The sequence below is a fragment of the Otolemur garnettii genome, unplaced genomic scaffold (assembly GCF_000181295.1).
Source record: "Otolemur garnettii isolate 467f Iridium unplaced genomic scaffold, OtoGar3 scaffold00007, whole genome shotgun sequence".
Taxonomy (NCBI): domain Eukaryota; kingdom Metazoa; phylum Chordata; class Mammalia; order Primates; family Galagidae; genus Otolemur; species Otolemur garnettii.
This window is the reverse complement of record NW_003852402.1, coordinates 12,304,094-12,319,961: the sequence shown is the minus strand read 5'-3', so window position 1 is coordinate 12,319,961 and position 15,868 is coordinate 12,304,094. Positions and strand designations below refer to the sequence as shown.

At 49.8% G+C, this 15,868-nt stretch overlaps 1 protein-coding gene across 1 annotated transcript; it reads left to right on the top strand.

Annotated features, from left to right (window-relative positions):
* The first annotated feature begins 80 nt into the window (after nucleotides 1–80).
* Nucleotides 81–15,349, top strand: ISX (intestine specific homeobox). The gene is made up of 4 exons (XM_012801125.2): nucleotides 81–285; nucleotides 12,205–12,356; nucleotides 14,004–14,120; nucleotides 15,036–15,349. Exons 1-4 carry the CDS (start codon nucleotides 105–107, stop codon nucleotides 15,273–15,275), a joined length of 690 nt encoding a protein of 229 aa, XP_012656579.1. The 5' UTR covers nucleotides 81–104; the 3' UTR covers nucleotides 15,276–15,349.
* Nucleotides 15,350–15,868: the final 519 nt, after the last annotated feature.

The following is a 15,868-nucleotide window of genomic DNA, read 5'->3' as shown; positions in this document are numbered from 1 at the left end:
GGGAGGAAGAACGCAGCCCTCCGCAGACATTGTCCTGGGCCCACGCAGAGTCTCCTCTCCACCCCTCCAAGGGTGCCAAGGTGGGCCCTGCTCCCTGCAGGCTGATGGAAAGCAAGAATTCAGGGTGCTGTGAGGCCCCAAAGAAGCTGGGCCTGTCCTTCTCCATCGAGGCCATCCTAAGGAGGAATGAAGTGGTCAAGCCAGAAGGGACAGGTGGAGAGAGTTTTGGGCACGCAGCAGCTGCAGGTGCCAGGCTGGAGAGGACCGTGCAGGACCAGCCCCCAGGTAAGTGTCTTCTAGTCATTTTTTTTCTGTTCCCTGGGCTCAGGCAGAGAGAAAGCTGCACTGTCTGTATCAATACAACAGAAGACAGTAAAATTCAGACAGAGGCCAGGCTCTGGGCTGGCTGCCTTTATTCCTTTCCATCAAAGCCAAAGCTGGGTTTTTTCAGATGCAGACACAGAGGCTCAGTGGTGTACCGAACACAGGGACCCAGGCTCATTCCTGTAACCAGGCCCTGGTTAAGAACGCTTGTTACCCCTTATTCAGCATTGACAGTCCTTTAATTTTAGTAAAAGGCACGATTATCATAACCAGACATAGGAGGAAGCTCATCTGTCAAAGAGAAAAGGTAGATCATGTCCCCGACTTACACAGCAGGTGAGCAGGACCTGGCCCCACTGCCCCAAATCCCCTGCGAGGTGCAGTACAAACTTCTTCTCCTAAGCCTGCACAACTTCCAGGGGCCACCCACCCTAATTACCTTGCACCAGCCACTGACCAACCCCAGGCATGTCCCCAAATAACAGTGACCAAATAGATTACAGGGCCCTCCTCGAGAGCTGCCTTGAGGAAGGGGAAAAGGTGGCATTAGGGTGTTGAGGTGAACACACATGCCCTGCTGAGAGTCAGGAACTGTAAGCTGTGAGTCCCAGCTCTGCCCTCGCCTGCTGTGTGACCCCAGGAAAGTCCCTGTCCTCTCTAGACTCAGCCGCATGCTCAGTGAAACACATGGGGTGAGGGAAAAAGAAATGTTGGAGCAGTCTCAAGGGCCATTTGAGCCTGGATTATCTCACATGAGGCTCCCAGTTCTCCTTTGCACCCCTTTAATCCAAGAAAATGCTGGAAAGGAAGCTCGGGGAGCCCTGGACATCATCACCTGCCATCCACAGAGCCCCACCCCCTCCCCTAGTTGAGTCTCCCACAGAGGGTGATGATTCAGCAGGAAGGGGCCACGGTGTTGGGGGGGAGACCTAGGAAGGTTTCCCTATTGCTGCACCTATCAACGGGAAAGGGTCTCCAGCTTAACTTTTGGAAGTTCATTAACATCTTCCAGTCAATTGAACATTCACAGAAAATTCCACTGGGGGTTTAACCTGAGCCTTCTGCAGCAGCTACATAAACCCACGTTCACCCTGTGCGTCACAATGAGAGAGAGAGAGACCCCTCCCTGCCCCTAGCCTGATAGCAGTCGGCAGCAGGAAGGAAGCCATTCTTCCCAGTCCTCCATGGAAGAGTCTGGCATGTACCATGTCAGCTAGCAGGCTGGACGTAGAGCAGCCCCCAGCAAGCGCTGGTCAAAACAGCAGTTGTAACCTTGGAGAGTGCCCTACGCCTCTCATAGCACTTCATGGCAATGTTCTCGTCCTTGTCACACTTGTGAGCCCACCAAGACAGTGAAACCAAGAACAGAAGATAAATCCCCAGAAAAACTCCGTGAGTAGCTAGCACTAGAATTGGACCCTGGTGGCCTGAGCCCATCCCCTCTGGATTTTTCCTGGACATGGTTTAAATTACAGCATAGGCTCGGCGCCTATGGCTCAACCGGCTGGGGCGCCAGCCACGTACACCTAGGGTGGCGGGTTCGAGTCCCCAGCCCGGACCCGCCAAACAACAATGACAGCTGCAACCAAAAAATGGCCGGGCGTTGTGGCGGGCGCCTGTGGTCCCAGCTACTTGGGAGGTGGAGGCAGGAGACTCGCTTGAGCCCAGGAGTTGGAGGTTGCTGTGAGCTGTGATGCCGCGGCACTCTACCCAGGGGGACAGCTTGAAGGCTCTGTCTCAAAAAAAAAAAAAATAAAATAAAATAAATAAATTACAGCATAGTCTCCCACTGTGCTGTAACTCAGCATTTCCAAAAGCTTGGTGACTGTCCCAGTGGCAATTCTTAAGATGACTTTGGGGAGTATGCAAAGATTATTTAGGTCAACAGTTCTCTAATTCCTTCTACACTTACCTTCTATTTATGACAAAAGAGACTGGCTAACATTTATGGTCATGATATGAGGTTGTCTTTTAAAACAAATGTGTTTATTCAAGTCAAACAACAAAGTCTACTTGGGAATGTGCTAAGCAGATAAGAATACAAATGGGATGCAAAGTAACCTGCAGAATTGCCCTGAACTGGAGTCTGTGAAACATGCCAAGTGACAAAGGCTGGGACTCCAAGAAATGTGGAGCCCAGATCTGGCATCAACACACAGGATGGACTCAAGCCTGCTAGCAGCTTAGTTTCTCCACCTGTAACATGAAAGAACAGAGCTAGACCATCTTTAAGGTCTCTCCTAGTGACATGCTATGACCTACTCAACAAATTCATTGCTAAAAAGCCTTGGTGGCTCGGAGCCTATAGCTCAACCGGCTAAGTGCCACGGCACTCTACCCAGGAGGACAGCATGAGGCTCTGTCTCAAACAAAAAAAAAAAAAAAAAAAAAAAAGCCTTGGGAGATTCCTTTGTGGTCATTTTGCATGACAGAATCTTCCTTCCTTCAAAAAGGGTGGCCACAGTGCTGGGGAGGGCAGGATCAGTGGCTGGAGGACCCCATGCCTACCTCAGGGCTGGTGGCTGCTGTCTGATGCCCCTGTCCTATTTCCTCCCCAGTGTAGGACCCCTCAGGGAAGGGCTACAGGACCAGAAGGAGAAGTGCCCTCCCCGAGCCCGTAATAACCATGGGAGAATGAATTCACCTTCATCTCCCCTAGACATCTCAAGGGCTTCACCTAGTGGCTCCACTGTCATCACCCTGCTGCCATCACACCCAGGAGCTTATTAAAAGGCAGCATGTCAGGCCCAGCATCCAAAATTCTGACTCCAGGTCTAGGGGAGGGACCCAGAATCTGCATCCTAACAAGATCTCCCAAAGGATTCTGATGTTAGTGGTCTAAGGAGGTGGTCTTTGATGGAGGGTGAGACTTGAAGAGGTCAAGTGGCTTGTTCCAAGCTGCAGAGCCAGTATATTCAAGAGCTAGAGCCAGGCCAGTTGTCTAAGCTCTAAAGCTAGAGTGATGTTTCTCATGGTGGGGACCAACATTCCTCCCCAGATCTTCCCTTGTGGAGACCCTCGTGATCTATGAGTTGGACCCTGCAAGTCTCAAGTCAATAGGAAAATCCAAGAAGGTCTCCCATCTGAAAGGACATTGAGCCCAGGTGCCTGCTCTCTCCATAGTCAAGAGAGGCCCAGTCAGAAGAAAGCTCTTTGTACCAGGGGCTCAAACCCTGAGGGGAGAGAGATCATCCCTGCACCTCTCTCACTGATAATCCTCTGTGGGGAAAACATGATCCCCGGAGGAAAGGGGAGGAGAAAATGGGCAGGGAAGAGAACACCCAGTGGGGATACTAGTGTGGATTGCCTGACCTGCAGAGAACCCAGGTGTAGCCCTCACCCATTTGTGAGCCATTCATTCATTCAGTGTGCAACTGCTGAGTGCTTACTCTGGGCCAGGCTGGGGGCTGAGCAGATGAAGGTGCTTAAAACCAGACGTAGTGACTGCCCACCTGCAGCCGGCACGGGACCAGCAGCCATGAGCATCCCTGGCAACACCACCTCAGGGCAGTGCTGACTTCTGCCTGTCTTGTCAGGTGGAGCAGGGCAGGGACACAGTGGGACCCTTGGCTTTTGAAGAATATCCTATAACAGAGGACAGTTTTTCTGCAAAGGGCCAGATTGTAATTTTAAACTTTGATGGCCAGATGGTCTCTGTCATAATTACTTGACTCTGCCATCAGAGCTGGAAAGCAACTACAGACAGTGTGCTAATAAATGGGTAGATTTATGTTCCAATAAAACTTTATTTAAAAAATACATGGGTCAGGCTAGATTTGGCCCACATGCTGTGGTTCATCCAACCCTGCCCTGACTTATGAGACTGTCACTCAAAGTCCTTCCCAGACTGGCCTGCTGTCTGAGGCTCACCTCCCATCACACCCTCCTTGGCCCTCATTCTCCACACTCCAGGCACATGGAGCTACTCTCAGAATAACAAATCTTCCCTGCCCTGGGACTGCCTCCACCCTGCTCCTCCCACCCCTTCTTCCTACTGCTCTCCCTCTACTTATCCCTCTCCCCTGAGTTTTCCATGACAGTCAAAACAGATTACCACAACCTGAATAGCTTAAGACACAGAAATAAGTTCTCTTACCGGAGGCCAGAAGTCTGAAATCTAGGTATAGGTAGACAGGGTTGGTTCTTTCTGGAAACACTAAGGCAAAATCTCACCCATACCTCTCTCCTGATTTCTGGGGGTTTGGGCAACAACATTGGCCTTCTGTGGCTTGTGGGTACATCACTACACTGCCTGCCTCTGTCCTCAAGTGGCTTTCCCCTCTGTATCTACATGTGTCACCTCCCCTCTCCTTTCTCTTAGAACACCAGTCATTGGATTTAGGGCCCATCCTACATCTAGGATCTCAACTTAAGGGCCTTTACTTAGTTACATTTGCAAAGACCCTATTTCTAAATAAGCCACATTCACAGTTCCTAGGGAGTCGGGATTTGGATGTATCGTTTTATCATTTTAGCAGGGGATGCCGCTGCTACCTGACACCTTCCCTCAATCCTCGGCCCCTTCATTTCCCTCTGCCTCCTTCCTCTTCCTTTACTCCCCTTTTCCTTCTCCCCCTTTGCTCTTTATCCCTCCTCCCTGTACTACGTGGAATCACAGACGGCTGCTCCCACTGGGGGCTGTGACCAAGGTCCCTATGGATCTCACCACCTGCGATTAACAGCTCTGGCTCTCAGCCTGCTAGGCCCCAGGGCTCCCATCAGAGCAGAAAGGCTCAGGGCAGAAGGACCTGGAGCTAACAGTATGTACTTGCCCCAAGAGAAGTGCAGTAGGGTCTCCCTCCAATGAACCCTATCTCTCAGTCCCTGTTGCCAGAGCCACAAACTAACTTGGCCATAGGGACATTCTTATGGGGTTCAGGGGACACTAGGGGCTGGCTCTAGAACTGAGAACATCGCTCACTCTTAGGTCTCATGGGAGCACAAGCAAAGTACAAGGCAGAGAGCACTATACGAGGGTGGGTTCACCCAAACAGCAGGCAGGGAGGAAGATCTGAGCAAAAGTAGTTGATTTGAGATGTGCCAGAAACACCAGCAGGGAACAGTTAGATGATAGAAAAAGGGCAGGCAATGAATACAGGGCGTGTTATTAAGTCAGCCACCCCCGGGGATAACTGAAGCTCCAATCCTTTGGGGAAAGGAAGAAATATACTCCTCAGAATTCTTTGAGGGGTTCATTCATAAAGACAAACCCTGGCAGGAGGAAGTGGATCTAGAGTGTGGAAAGGTAGAAGGGACACAGCCAGACATTGACAACATCAATTTTAATCACCAGGCCCAGAATGTCAGAGCGGAGAAATTTGAACAGGTAGAAGAGGAGGCTTAAAGCGTTGGCTATTGCCTAAATTTGAGTTATCCATTGTATTCGTTATCCAGATACACAACAAATAGCAACTGAATATCCACTGACTGCCAGGCCTATCTATTCATAACAAACCATCCCAGAACACAGTGGCTTAAAATAATGATAAATACTGTCTCACTCAGTTTCTGTGCTTCAGGAATTTGGGAGTAACTTAAGTGGAAGTTTCTGGCTCAAGGTCCCTCATGAGATTGCACTAAAGATGTTACTTGGGCCTGACATTATCTGAAAACTGGATTGGAATAAAAGATCTGCTTCTAAGGTGACTCACTCACATGGCTGGGAAGTTGGCGCCACCTTTTGGTGGGAGGCCTCAGTCCTTCCTTTGCAGGTGTCCCCACATGCTGCTTGAGTCTCCTCACAAAATGGCAGATGGCCTCTCTCAGAGTGGGCAATCCAAGAGAGAGAGCGATGGGGGGAGCTGTTCCCTTTTATCTCCTCACCTGAGAAATCACATCACATCACTTTCACTGCATTCTACTCATTAGAAACCAGCCACTAGGTTGGGCCTACACAAAGAGAGGAGAATTTGAAGGGAAGAGTATCAAAGAATTTGCAAAGTTATCTGACAGCTACCACCAGTGCTGAGTGGGGAGGTGGGATGGTGTAAAGAGCACAACACAAGCACAGCCCTGCCCTCAGCGGGCTTGTAATCTAGCAGGGGAGACGAAGAGCCATCAATAATCACAAATGCAAGTGTAAGTACAGCAGTGACTGTGCTGGGCAGATGGTGGGGTGGTGCTCTGAGGAACTATCCAGGGGAGGTCTGGTCTGTCCAATGGGTCAGAGAAAGCTTCCCAGAGGAGGCGACGGTGCAGCTGCAATGTGAAGCCTGAGCAGGGTCATGGGGGAGGGTATTCCCCAGATGAAGCAGCAAGAACCAGGACCTGCTGACAGGCAAGATGTTCAAGGGCCCAAGGTGTGGACTGGGAGCTGGAAGGGGCCGACCGTGGTGGAGGTTTTTATCTTTGCTCTTTATTCTAAGAGAAGTAAAGAATCATCAGAGGGTTTTTGACAAGTATACAATAATCAACAGCAATGATAACTCTTTGGTTCCAAGGACAAAAATTATCCTAAGTTAGCTAAAATGGAGAGAGAAAGGCTGGATGCAGTGGCTCGTGCCTGTAATTCTAGCACACTGGGAGGCTGATGCGGGTGGATCAGCTAAGCTCAGGAATTCAAGACCAGCCTGAGCAAGAGTGAGACCCCATCTCTACTAAAAAAAAAAAAAAGAAAGAAAATAGAAAAAGCTAGCCAGGTGTTCTGGTGGGCACCTGTAGTCCCAGCCACTAGGGAGACTGAGGCTGAGGCAAGAAGACCTCTTGAGCCCAAGAGTGTGAGGTTGCTGTGAACTTTGATACCACAGCCCTCTACCCAGGGTGACAGAGTGAGACTCTGTCTCAAAAGAAAAAAAGAAATAAACAATAAAGAAAAGAAAATGGAGAGTGAAGTGTATTGCCTTGGAGAAAATTAAGAAATAGTTTCCAAAACTATGCCAAAGGTACAGAGAATCAGAACCAACAATACCCAAGGCTCTCCAACTCCTTCTGCCTGAACTCAGCCCACCTCATCGCTCATCAGCATTCCCCACTAGCTCCCTTTAGCCCCAGGAGTTACATCAGCCTCCAGTGACTATCCCCAAACTCTCCAAAGTCCTATGTCCAACAGCCACAGAGGAGAGACCCCATTGGCCAAGCTTGAGTGAGATGTCTACCTCCAAACAACTGAGGTCAACTGAGGCCAGAGCTTGTGGCTAGTGGAACTGGCCTTGCTTGGGCCTGGTCTGGAGTCTTCCTTTTGCCGATCTCCTTCCTCTACCACACTGGTCCATGCTGGGAGGCTGCCTCCTATCTTAGCACCCTGGGATCTCCATATAGAAAACTATCAAGTTTCTTTTCTCTTTAATCTGTAGTGTGTCCCGAAAGAAGTTTATTCTCCCATATACTCCTTGTAAGAAGCCCATTATTCAGATTTTGTGGTTCAAACACACACAGTTTCACCAGCCATGTGCTCTGGACTGTTCCCCCTGTTTGCAGGACTCTGTCACTTTGTATAATATTTCTCTAATCTGGGCATTCTGCATATTTGCTACTTGGGTTAGTTTTCTATATGTATTTTAGCAAAGAGAATAATTTGATCAATTTGGGCTTTGATGGGTGAGTAGGAGTTCACTAGACAAAAACAAAAGACAAGGCATTCCAGACTTAGGGAGTAATAAGAACAAGCACCTGGAAAATACAAGACCATGGCCAATTTGGGAAACCTGGAAACGCTCAGGTGGCACTGAAGTCGCAGATATGAGGATGAGGGGAAAGCAAATGATGCTAGAAAGGCAAGATGTGAAAGGCCTTGAATGCCATTCAGGGGAGCGTGCCTTGTGCCCTGCAGGCACTAAGGAGCTATGGGAAGTCTGCAGCCTAACTAGAGAGACCAGGCCAGCACAGGAAAGCCCTGGGAAGACTCCTGGCCCACACCACCCGCTACTACAAAGGATACCCTCAATCCCCTCCCAAGTGAACCCACTGCCTTAGGAAGACAAAGCCAAGACATATTTCCAGAAACTGAGTCCAGGGGCAAACCTACCCCCCAACACACCCAGCCTTTTGGCCTTTAGCTGTGCAGCCAGGGCCAATTAGCAGGCCGAAAGGAAGGAGCAATCTGGGGAGGGAGCCGTGCACAGGGAAACATCGCTTCATAATTAGGTGGCCTAATCACCTGTGTAAATTGTGTATTTCTTATGATCGATGTGCTAACAGGCTCAGTTTTAATTAAGTTCTGCTGACTCGTTCTCTTTGAAGACCCACTGAAGGGCGAAGCATAACCTGCACAATTAATAATGGGAGAGGAGCATGTGGACAGGGGTGGCAGTTGCCTGCTGCCCTCATCCCTCTCCCCCCGGTGCCCCCGGTGCCCTTGACGGGCCACCTCACCTTCTCTGCCAAGAACCTGGCAGGGAGAAGGTACCAGGCCTGGACACGGGAACTCAAGGATTTTCTCGCTCTCAATCCAATGCTCCTTCAAGAATGATCCATCCTGCCTCAGAAATTGTCCTCTATAAGCAGGGACCCAGAACCTCCTGGCCCTCCCAAGTGATAAAGACTCCAGTCCCATGCACAGGGCAGCTCTACCAATGAACTTGTATTTCCAGCTTCTCGTCTAATGAGGTCCCTCTGGCTCCAAAATCCTCTATTCTGAGTTCTGTGCTCTCCCTTCTCTGTTCCAAATCACCCTGTTCTGCCCTCTCCCGCCTGCTTCTCTCTCGTTACTTTCCCTGGTCTTTGACCCCAACATCAGCCTTCCTGGCCCCCTCATAGCCTCCTCCTGCACACAGTGGGAAAGCTGACTATTGATTTTCATCCTTCCTGAGCCATCCCCTTGGATATTTCCCCATCCCACCCTATCCTGTGGACCATGGTCACGTGGCTCTGCCCAGAGTCCCCACCCAGAGCTCCTGGGCACTATCCCCTCCCCTGACATCTTCCTCCTCCCCAGGCACCTGCAGAGAGATGCGTATGGGGCAGTCCCCCCTTCCTCTTGCCATCCTGTGCTTCTGAGTTTCCCCAAGGCCATCACAGTTGATGCCATACCTGTTGGATACTTTCTTTCCCAGAGTTTTTAGCAACTGGAGGAAATTACAGTGATGCAGGGAGTGATCCAGTGGGAGACACTCTAGTTTCTGCAGAATTTTCTGTGATGATAGCAACATTTTGTATCTGCACTCTCCAACATGGTAGCCACTGGCGGCATGCCGTGACTAAGCCATGCCTACTGTGACTGAGAAACTAAACTTTTTGTTCCATTTAAATAGCCATGTGTAGCTAGAGGCTACCAAGCTAGACAGTGTAGCTCTAAGGACTTAAACTTTTCATGAGGTCCAGCTTCAAATCCTAAACTCACTCTGGATTCAGGTCCAGAGAGAATGGCTCTTGGCTTCCGGGTGGGTCCCTCCCACCCAGAGTGATCTCAGCTCCTGGATTCCTCTCCCCTTTACCCCTTGGATGTTTCTCAAGTTTGGGGTTATTTGGTCTGTTATAACATCCCATATAGGTCTACGTAAGGACATCGGTGTTGAGTATCAACACCCCAAGAACCCACGGTTCTTAGGGAGAGTCTTGGGCACTCTGAGTCTTGCAGGTTGGTCCATTTGGGACTCAGCCTCCATCTGCTATCTGTGTAAATTTAAGGCACCCCTCTATTCTTGCAGAGATCACTAGAGCAGTTAGACACACAAGCTATCATCATCATCTCTCAATGACAAATACTTTAAAAACACTTATCCTGAGAAGGTACAGTTCAAAGCTAGTAAGAAAAAAATTTTTTGCTAATGAGCCTATAATTTGCCAGGCAGCCCCTTCTCCGTGAGGTCAGCATCACACTGTTACTGTGCAGAACGAGGTTTAGATCCTCTCCTTCTTCACTTGACCTCCAAAATATGGTCTTTCAGTCCTGCTGGGAACGGGGAAAGCCATACTTTTCTTCAAAGCTGCTCCCTTAGTTACACAGATGGAAGCTTTGAAATCCTTATTTTACTAAGGAATCTAGTCTTAATCATGAACCTTCTTTGCTTAAGCATCATTCTGGGGGAAACAGGAGAGGTGGCTTATTTTTGTTACAATCTGTTTCTAGTCCTCTTTTCTCTGTATTGGTTCATGTTCTGTATTCTGTATTTCCAAAGGAAACCATTGCTGTCCCCAGCAAAGGGGCGGTTCTGGGCAGAGAAATCCAAACTTGTGTCCACCTCACATTGTTAGAGCAGTGACCACTACATACTCTGGGTCCTGTGCAAGCCTGCCTGTATCCCCCTACCTCACTGGACAACTCGAGATGCTTCCCAGCGGAAGACCAAGTCCTCATCTTTCTAAAATCCATTGCCTAGTGCAATGCCTGGAGCAAAGGAGTGTGTACTTAACAAAAATGTAGACGAATGAATGATAAAACTAATAAATTGAATCAAGATATTCGCAGTCAGAAAGATAGCCCAGGGCTAGAAAGATTAAGAAGGAATTTTTGGAGATTCTAAGAATGAATTCAGGTGTTGAAGAACGAATAGAAATTAGAATTGCAGACAAGAGAGAAGAGGTGATCCCAGTTAGAGTTGAATACCTGAGAAAAACCAGAGAGATAAGCACACATGCAGAGTGTTGCAGAGATAGTAAGCAGCCCACCTTGAATGAGGCAAGATGTGGGGTGGACAGAGTGATGGAGGCAGGGCTGGCTTCATGGGTGTGTGTCCCACACAGGTACACAGGGCAGCCCTCGTGGCTAGGGTTGAAAGCTTGTGGTCACCATCTTGAAATTCTTAATAATTGTGTGTTTGGTTAGTGATACCCCGTGTGACAACGAAGCATGTGCTAGCGGCTTGGTGTCTCAACTTACAGTCAGGGCCCCTCTCACCACCTCCCACTTCCCTAGGATGAGCTCTTGGCCAACTGTTTCCCTGCCCCTACCCAGTGACCTCTGCCTCCTTCCATCTTGGGAGATGAAGGGGTTGGGCGCAGGTTTGAGAAGGGTCCAGGTGAGGCAGGGAGTTGCAACGTGAAGCCAACTTTCTTCACTAGGCATCTGTGTCCCCAGGTCTCAGGGTGGGACCCCAGGTTTCTCCAAGGGTCTCACACACTCTGTAAGAACCCTGGCATTCTCTCAGGAAGCACGACGTAAAATAGCAATGAGAAACCCACCACTATAGTTCAAGAGTGAGACTGGAAAAAAGAGAAAAGCTTTTCTCCTGCTTTTTGAACAAGGAGCCCCACATTTTCATTTTGAACTGGATGTAGCTGGCTCTGAGCAAAATTGAGGATGGACAGATAGGTTGGACACAGACTGCCAAGGGCCTTGAACACTGTAGAGCTCAGCCTTTGCTGTGTAGGCCAAGGTTAGAACACTTTTTCTGTAAAGGACCAGATTGTGACTATCTTGATCTTTTCAGGACATATGGTCTCAGCTGCAGTGACTCAACTCTGCTATTATGGGGTAAAATCTGTGACAGAAAATACATAAACCAATGGGAATAGCTGTGTTCTAATAAAACTTTATTTAAAAACAGACAATGGTGGCTCAGTGCCTGTAGCTCAGTGGCTAGGGTGCCAGGCACATACACCAGAGCTGGCAGGTTCAAACCCAGCCCAGACCTGCCAAAAAACAATGACAATCACAACCAAAAAATAGCTGGGCACTGAGGCAAGAGAATTGCTTAAGCCCAAGAATTTGAGGTTGCTGTGAGCTATGGTGCCACGGCATTCTACCAAGGGTGACATAGGAAAAAAAAAAAAAAACAGACAGTGGGCCAGATTTGGTCTTCAGGCAATGGTTTGCCATCTCCTGCTGTTATAGGCAAGAGAGAATCATAGAAGGCATCTGAGCAGCAGAAAGGCACAATCAGAGAGGGCCAAGATTCACAGGGTCAGCAGAGTTGAAAGAAGGGGTAAGTCAGGGAAACACAAAAGTCTCACCAAGATGCTGACACCAAGGCCACTGACCCGCCTGGTTCCTTTCCTGTGCAGAAGAGAGGAAGAGCAAGAGGAGGGTCCGTACCACCTTCACCTCAGAGCAGCTGCAAGAGCTGGAGAGGATCTTCCACTTCACCCACTACCCAGACGTCCACACCCGCAGCCAGCTGGCAGCCAGGATCAACCTCCCGGAAGCTCGGGTACAGGTATAGCCATCCCTGCCTCAGTCCCTGCCCCATGCCCTCGGGTCCCTGGCGGAGAGGCAATGTCTCCCGAAAGTTTCCATTGGCTTGATCCACAACCAAACAGCCAAGTATTATTTTCCAGGAAATGAGGCCACCTTGTTTCTCCTTTTTGGGAATGGAAAGGAGAGAGGTGGCATCAGTGACCACCATGGCTCTCTGCTCTGTGTGCTTCCTCCCCACTTGGTGACAGTTCCAGAACATTGTCCACCATACAGCCTCATTCACAAAATAGGTCTTGACAATCTGGACCAGGGATCTACAAAGTTTCTTTAAGGAGCCAGAAAGTAATGACTTTAGGCTTTACAGGTGTACAGTCACTGTCACGGCGACGGTTCAACCGGGCCATGGGAGCATAACAGCAATGGTGGGTGCCAACAGCACTTCCTTCATGACACCAAAATTTGAATTTTGTATTACTTACCTGTATCACAAAATATGAATCTTTTAATTGTTTAACCATTTAAAAATATAAAAACCATCCTTAGCTCATGGCCATTCGAAAACAGGTGGCAGGCCAGACTTAGCCTAAGGACTGCAGTTTGCCAACCTCTGACGTAGACCACATAGGGATCACTTTGGAGACAGCACGTATGTGACAAGGACCACAGATCCGTGGTCAGAGACCTAGTTCAAGCACCAGTAGCCTCACTTATCTTCTGTAATCTCTTCCCCCCAGAGCATCCATTGCTTATAAGATTGGAGACACAGAAGGCCACTGTCACTCACCAGGACCACATCCTGCCCTCTTCATACGTCCCTAGTTTTGCAAGTGCCACTCTTGCATAGGGGATGTCACCAGACCCAATCATGGCTCTGGTGGCAACTCACTCAGACACAGTTTCCTAAGTCATTCCATTTTTATTTTTGTCCTAATGCAAAGTCAGGCCACCATTCCATTCTCTGTGCTCTCCCAACCTCCTTTCCTTCTGGCGAAGGACCAGCCCTGTAGATTTCTCCCTTTTTTCTTCCCATGTGGAATCAGGTGCCAGCTAAGTGGGTAGCACCTGTGCCTGCCAGAGCCCAGAATCCCGCACCTGCCTCAGCAGAAATTCCACATATGAAATGGCCACATGCCAGGGACCATCAGGACACTCAAGAATAAGAGGAGCTGCCCATGTTCAACCTACAGATGCCAAGAGGCCCACAGGGTCGCAAACTGGTGGCCTGCCAGTGACCCACATGTGGCTTTTATTTTGTCTGCACAGCATTTTAAAACATAGAAACTTTCACATAAAAATGAAGATGTCCACCCTGGAAATGGCATGAATCTGCAATGCTGGACGCACACTTGCATGTGGTGACTGCCAGCTAGAGCTGAGAGCTATCGCCTTCGGGCTCTGTTCAACACAGACCCTGCCATTCCCTGCTCGGTGTGGCACCCAGCTGCTGCTCTCAGGCAGGACCCCAGGCCCCACAGGCCTTGCAGGTTGCAACCCTGATCCCCTTGGGAAAGCTGACCTCCAGCTCCAAAGAAATCTTGGATGCCACAGAGCTTTAGACTGGAAAGTGCAGCCCCTGGAAAGGCATCATTATTATGTGTTTGAAGGAGGTGGTGCCCGATGGAGGAAAACTCTTTTGCTTACCTTCATCCTCTCTCCCTCACCGCAGATCTGGTTCCAGAATCAGCGGGCTAAGTGGCGGAAGCAAGAGAAGATTGGCAGCCTTGGGGCTCCACAGCAGCTGCACAAGGCTGACGTGACCCTGCCCACAAATCCAGACCTGGTGGTAAATGCTGAGTCCTCAAGGGGAGGTTGGAGGGAGGCATTGTCTGGGACATGCCAGCCAGAGCCAGATGTGAGGAAATGGCTCAGTGGCTAAAGCGCAAGGGGCTTGGAGGCTGCCCCCCTCTCTCCCCGTGTCCTCCTCCCCTAGTGATAATCATAGTGCCTGTCCCTCTTCCAGGGAATGGTTTATTTGTGCAAAACTTCACAGTTTACAAAACAGGGTCATAGGAAAGGGTCATAGGTCACAGGAAAGCACACTGCACAGAGTTTGGAGACATGGGCTCTGGAGTCAGACTGCCTAGGTTTGCACCCAGCTCTGCACTTGCCTGCATTATGGCCTGGAAGAATTGCCTTGTCCCTCAGATGGGGTTAAGGATGAAACAGTAGAGACACAGAGGGTGCTTGGCACCTAGGAGTGCTCCCTACATATTAGCCATACACGGAGACAGCACATACTTCTGCGTGTGCACCAGGTGCTAAACACCGGAGATAGAACAGTGAGCAGAACAGACACTCCCGCCCTGCCCTAGGGGACAAGGCTTTTATGCACCCACAGTGATGTTCTGAGGCGGGATTTTTCATCTATCCATGTCCTGCTGATGCAGAAGTTGGGCTCTGAGAAGCAAAAGGACTTTTCTGCATCAAACAACTGCTGAAAGTGCCAGGATTAGGAGCAGGTTTCCCAGGCCTAAGTCATACATTTCTCCAAGCCTGCAGTGACCAACAATCCCTGTTCGCATAGGTCCACCTAGGACTTTCAGTGCTAAAGGCAGAAAGTCCTGGACAAACCAGGACGAGTTGGTCACACTCCCCATCCCAAGCTGCCCAAGTCATGGGGGGAAAGGCTGGGGGCTTCAGGGACATTCCAGGATGAGGCCAGGCACTCACTTCTCTCTCCTGACCTCTCCCTTGACAGGGCCCCGTGCTGATGTCCCCTGCTCTGCACAGGCCAGCTCCTCCCATGGGGGGTTGTCCACCAGCTCAAAGTCAGCCAGCCTCTGCCTGGTTCCCTGCCTGGATCACCCTTCTCCCACAGCACCCATGGGAGACACAGCCTGTCCCAGGTCCTCTCGTCCAACAGACCTGCATCCCCACGCTATGCTTCCTTCCACCTCCGCACCCCAAATGGAGCAGTGTCTGTGCTACTTTGACATAGGGATCAGACATCCTCTCTCCAAATGAGCCACTCACCATTCCAGGTGAAGACAGGTGGCAGGAGTCCCCTGGGCCCTGGAGAGAATCAATCTCACAATCCAAAGATGGCCCACAGCCCCACAAGCTACCCTGAGCAGGCTTGTTGGAAGGCTGCACCAGGCTCAGCAGCAAAGTAAATGATAAAAGACGGCTCAAGTGTCTCCTGGTTCAGAAGACAGGCTAGATGAGATCTCAAGATGAGCTCTGGAGCAGGGAGCTCCTGCTCCTGCACCCGTGTCTCCTCCAACTTGCAGAGTGACCTCCACCCAGTCCCTTGCCCCCTCTGGACTTCATTTGTAACACGAGACAATTGGACAAGATGACTTCTAAGGACACTTCTGACCCTTACTTTTGGTGAGGTGAACCATGGTGAGCATTGAGACACTGAGGAGGCCAAGAGAGGCTGCTTGTGCATGCACACCTGCATTCATTTGTTCATTCATTCATTCATTCATGCTGCTACTGAGTGCTGCATAAATGGGACTGGATATAGAGATAGACAAGTTGGGTTCTATACATTTGGATCAAAGGATGGTGCTGACCTTCCCTCGCCAG

Bases quoted from the DNA above. Each gene is read 5' to 3' on its own strand.
- ISX (XM_012801125.2), top strand. From the start codon at position 105: ATGGAAAGCAAGAATTCAGGGTGCTGTGAGGCCCCAAAGAAGCTGGGC. The intron at 286-12,204 runs GTAAGTGTCTTC...TTTCCTGTGCAG, and splicing joins CGTGCAGGACCAGCCCCCAG to AAGAGAGGAAGAGCAAGAGG. The intron at 12,357-14,003 runs GTATAGCCATCC...CCCTCACCGCAG, and splicing joins TCCCGGAAGCTCGGGTACAG to ATCTGGTTCCAGAATCAGCG.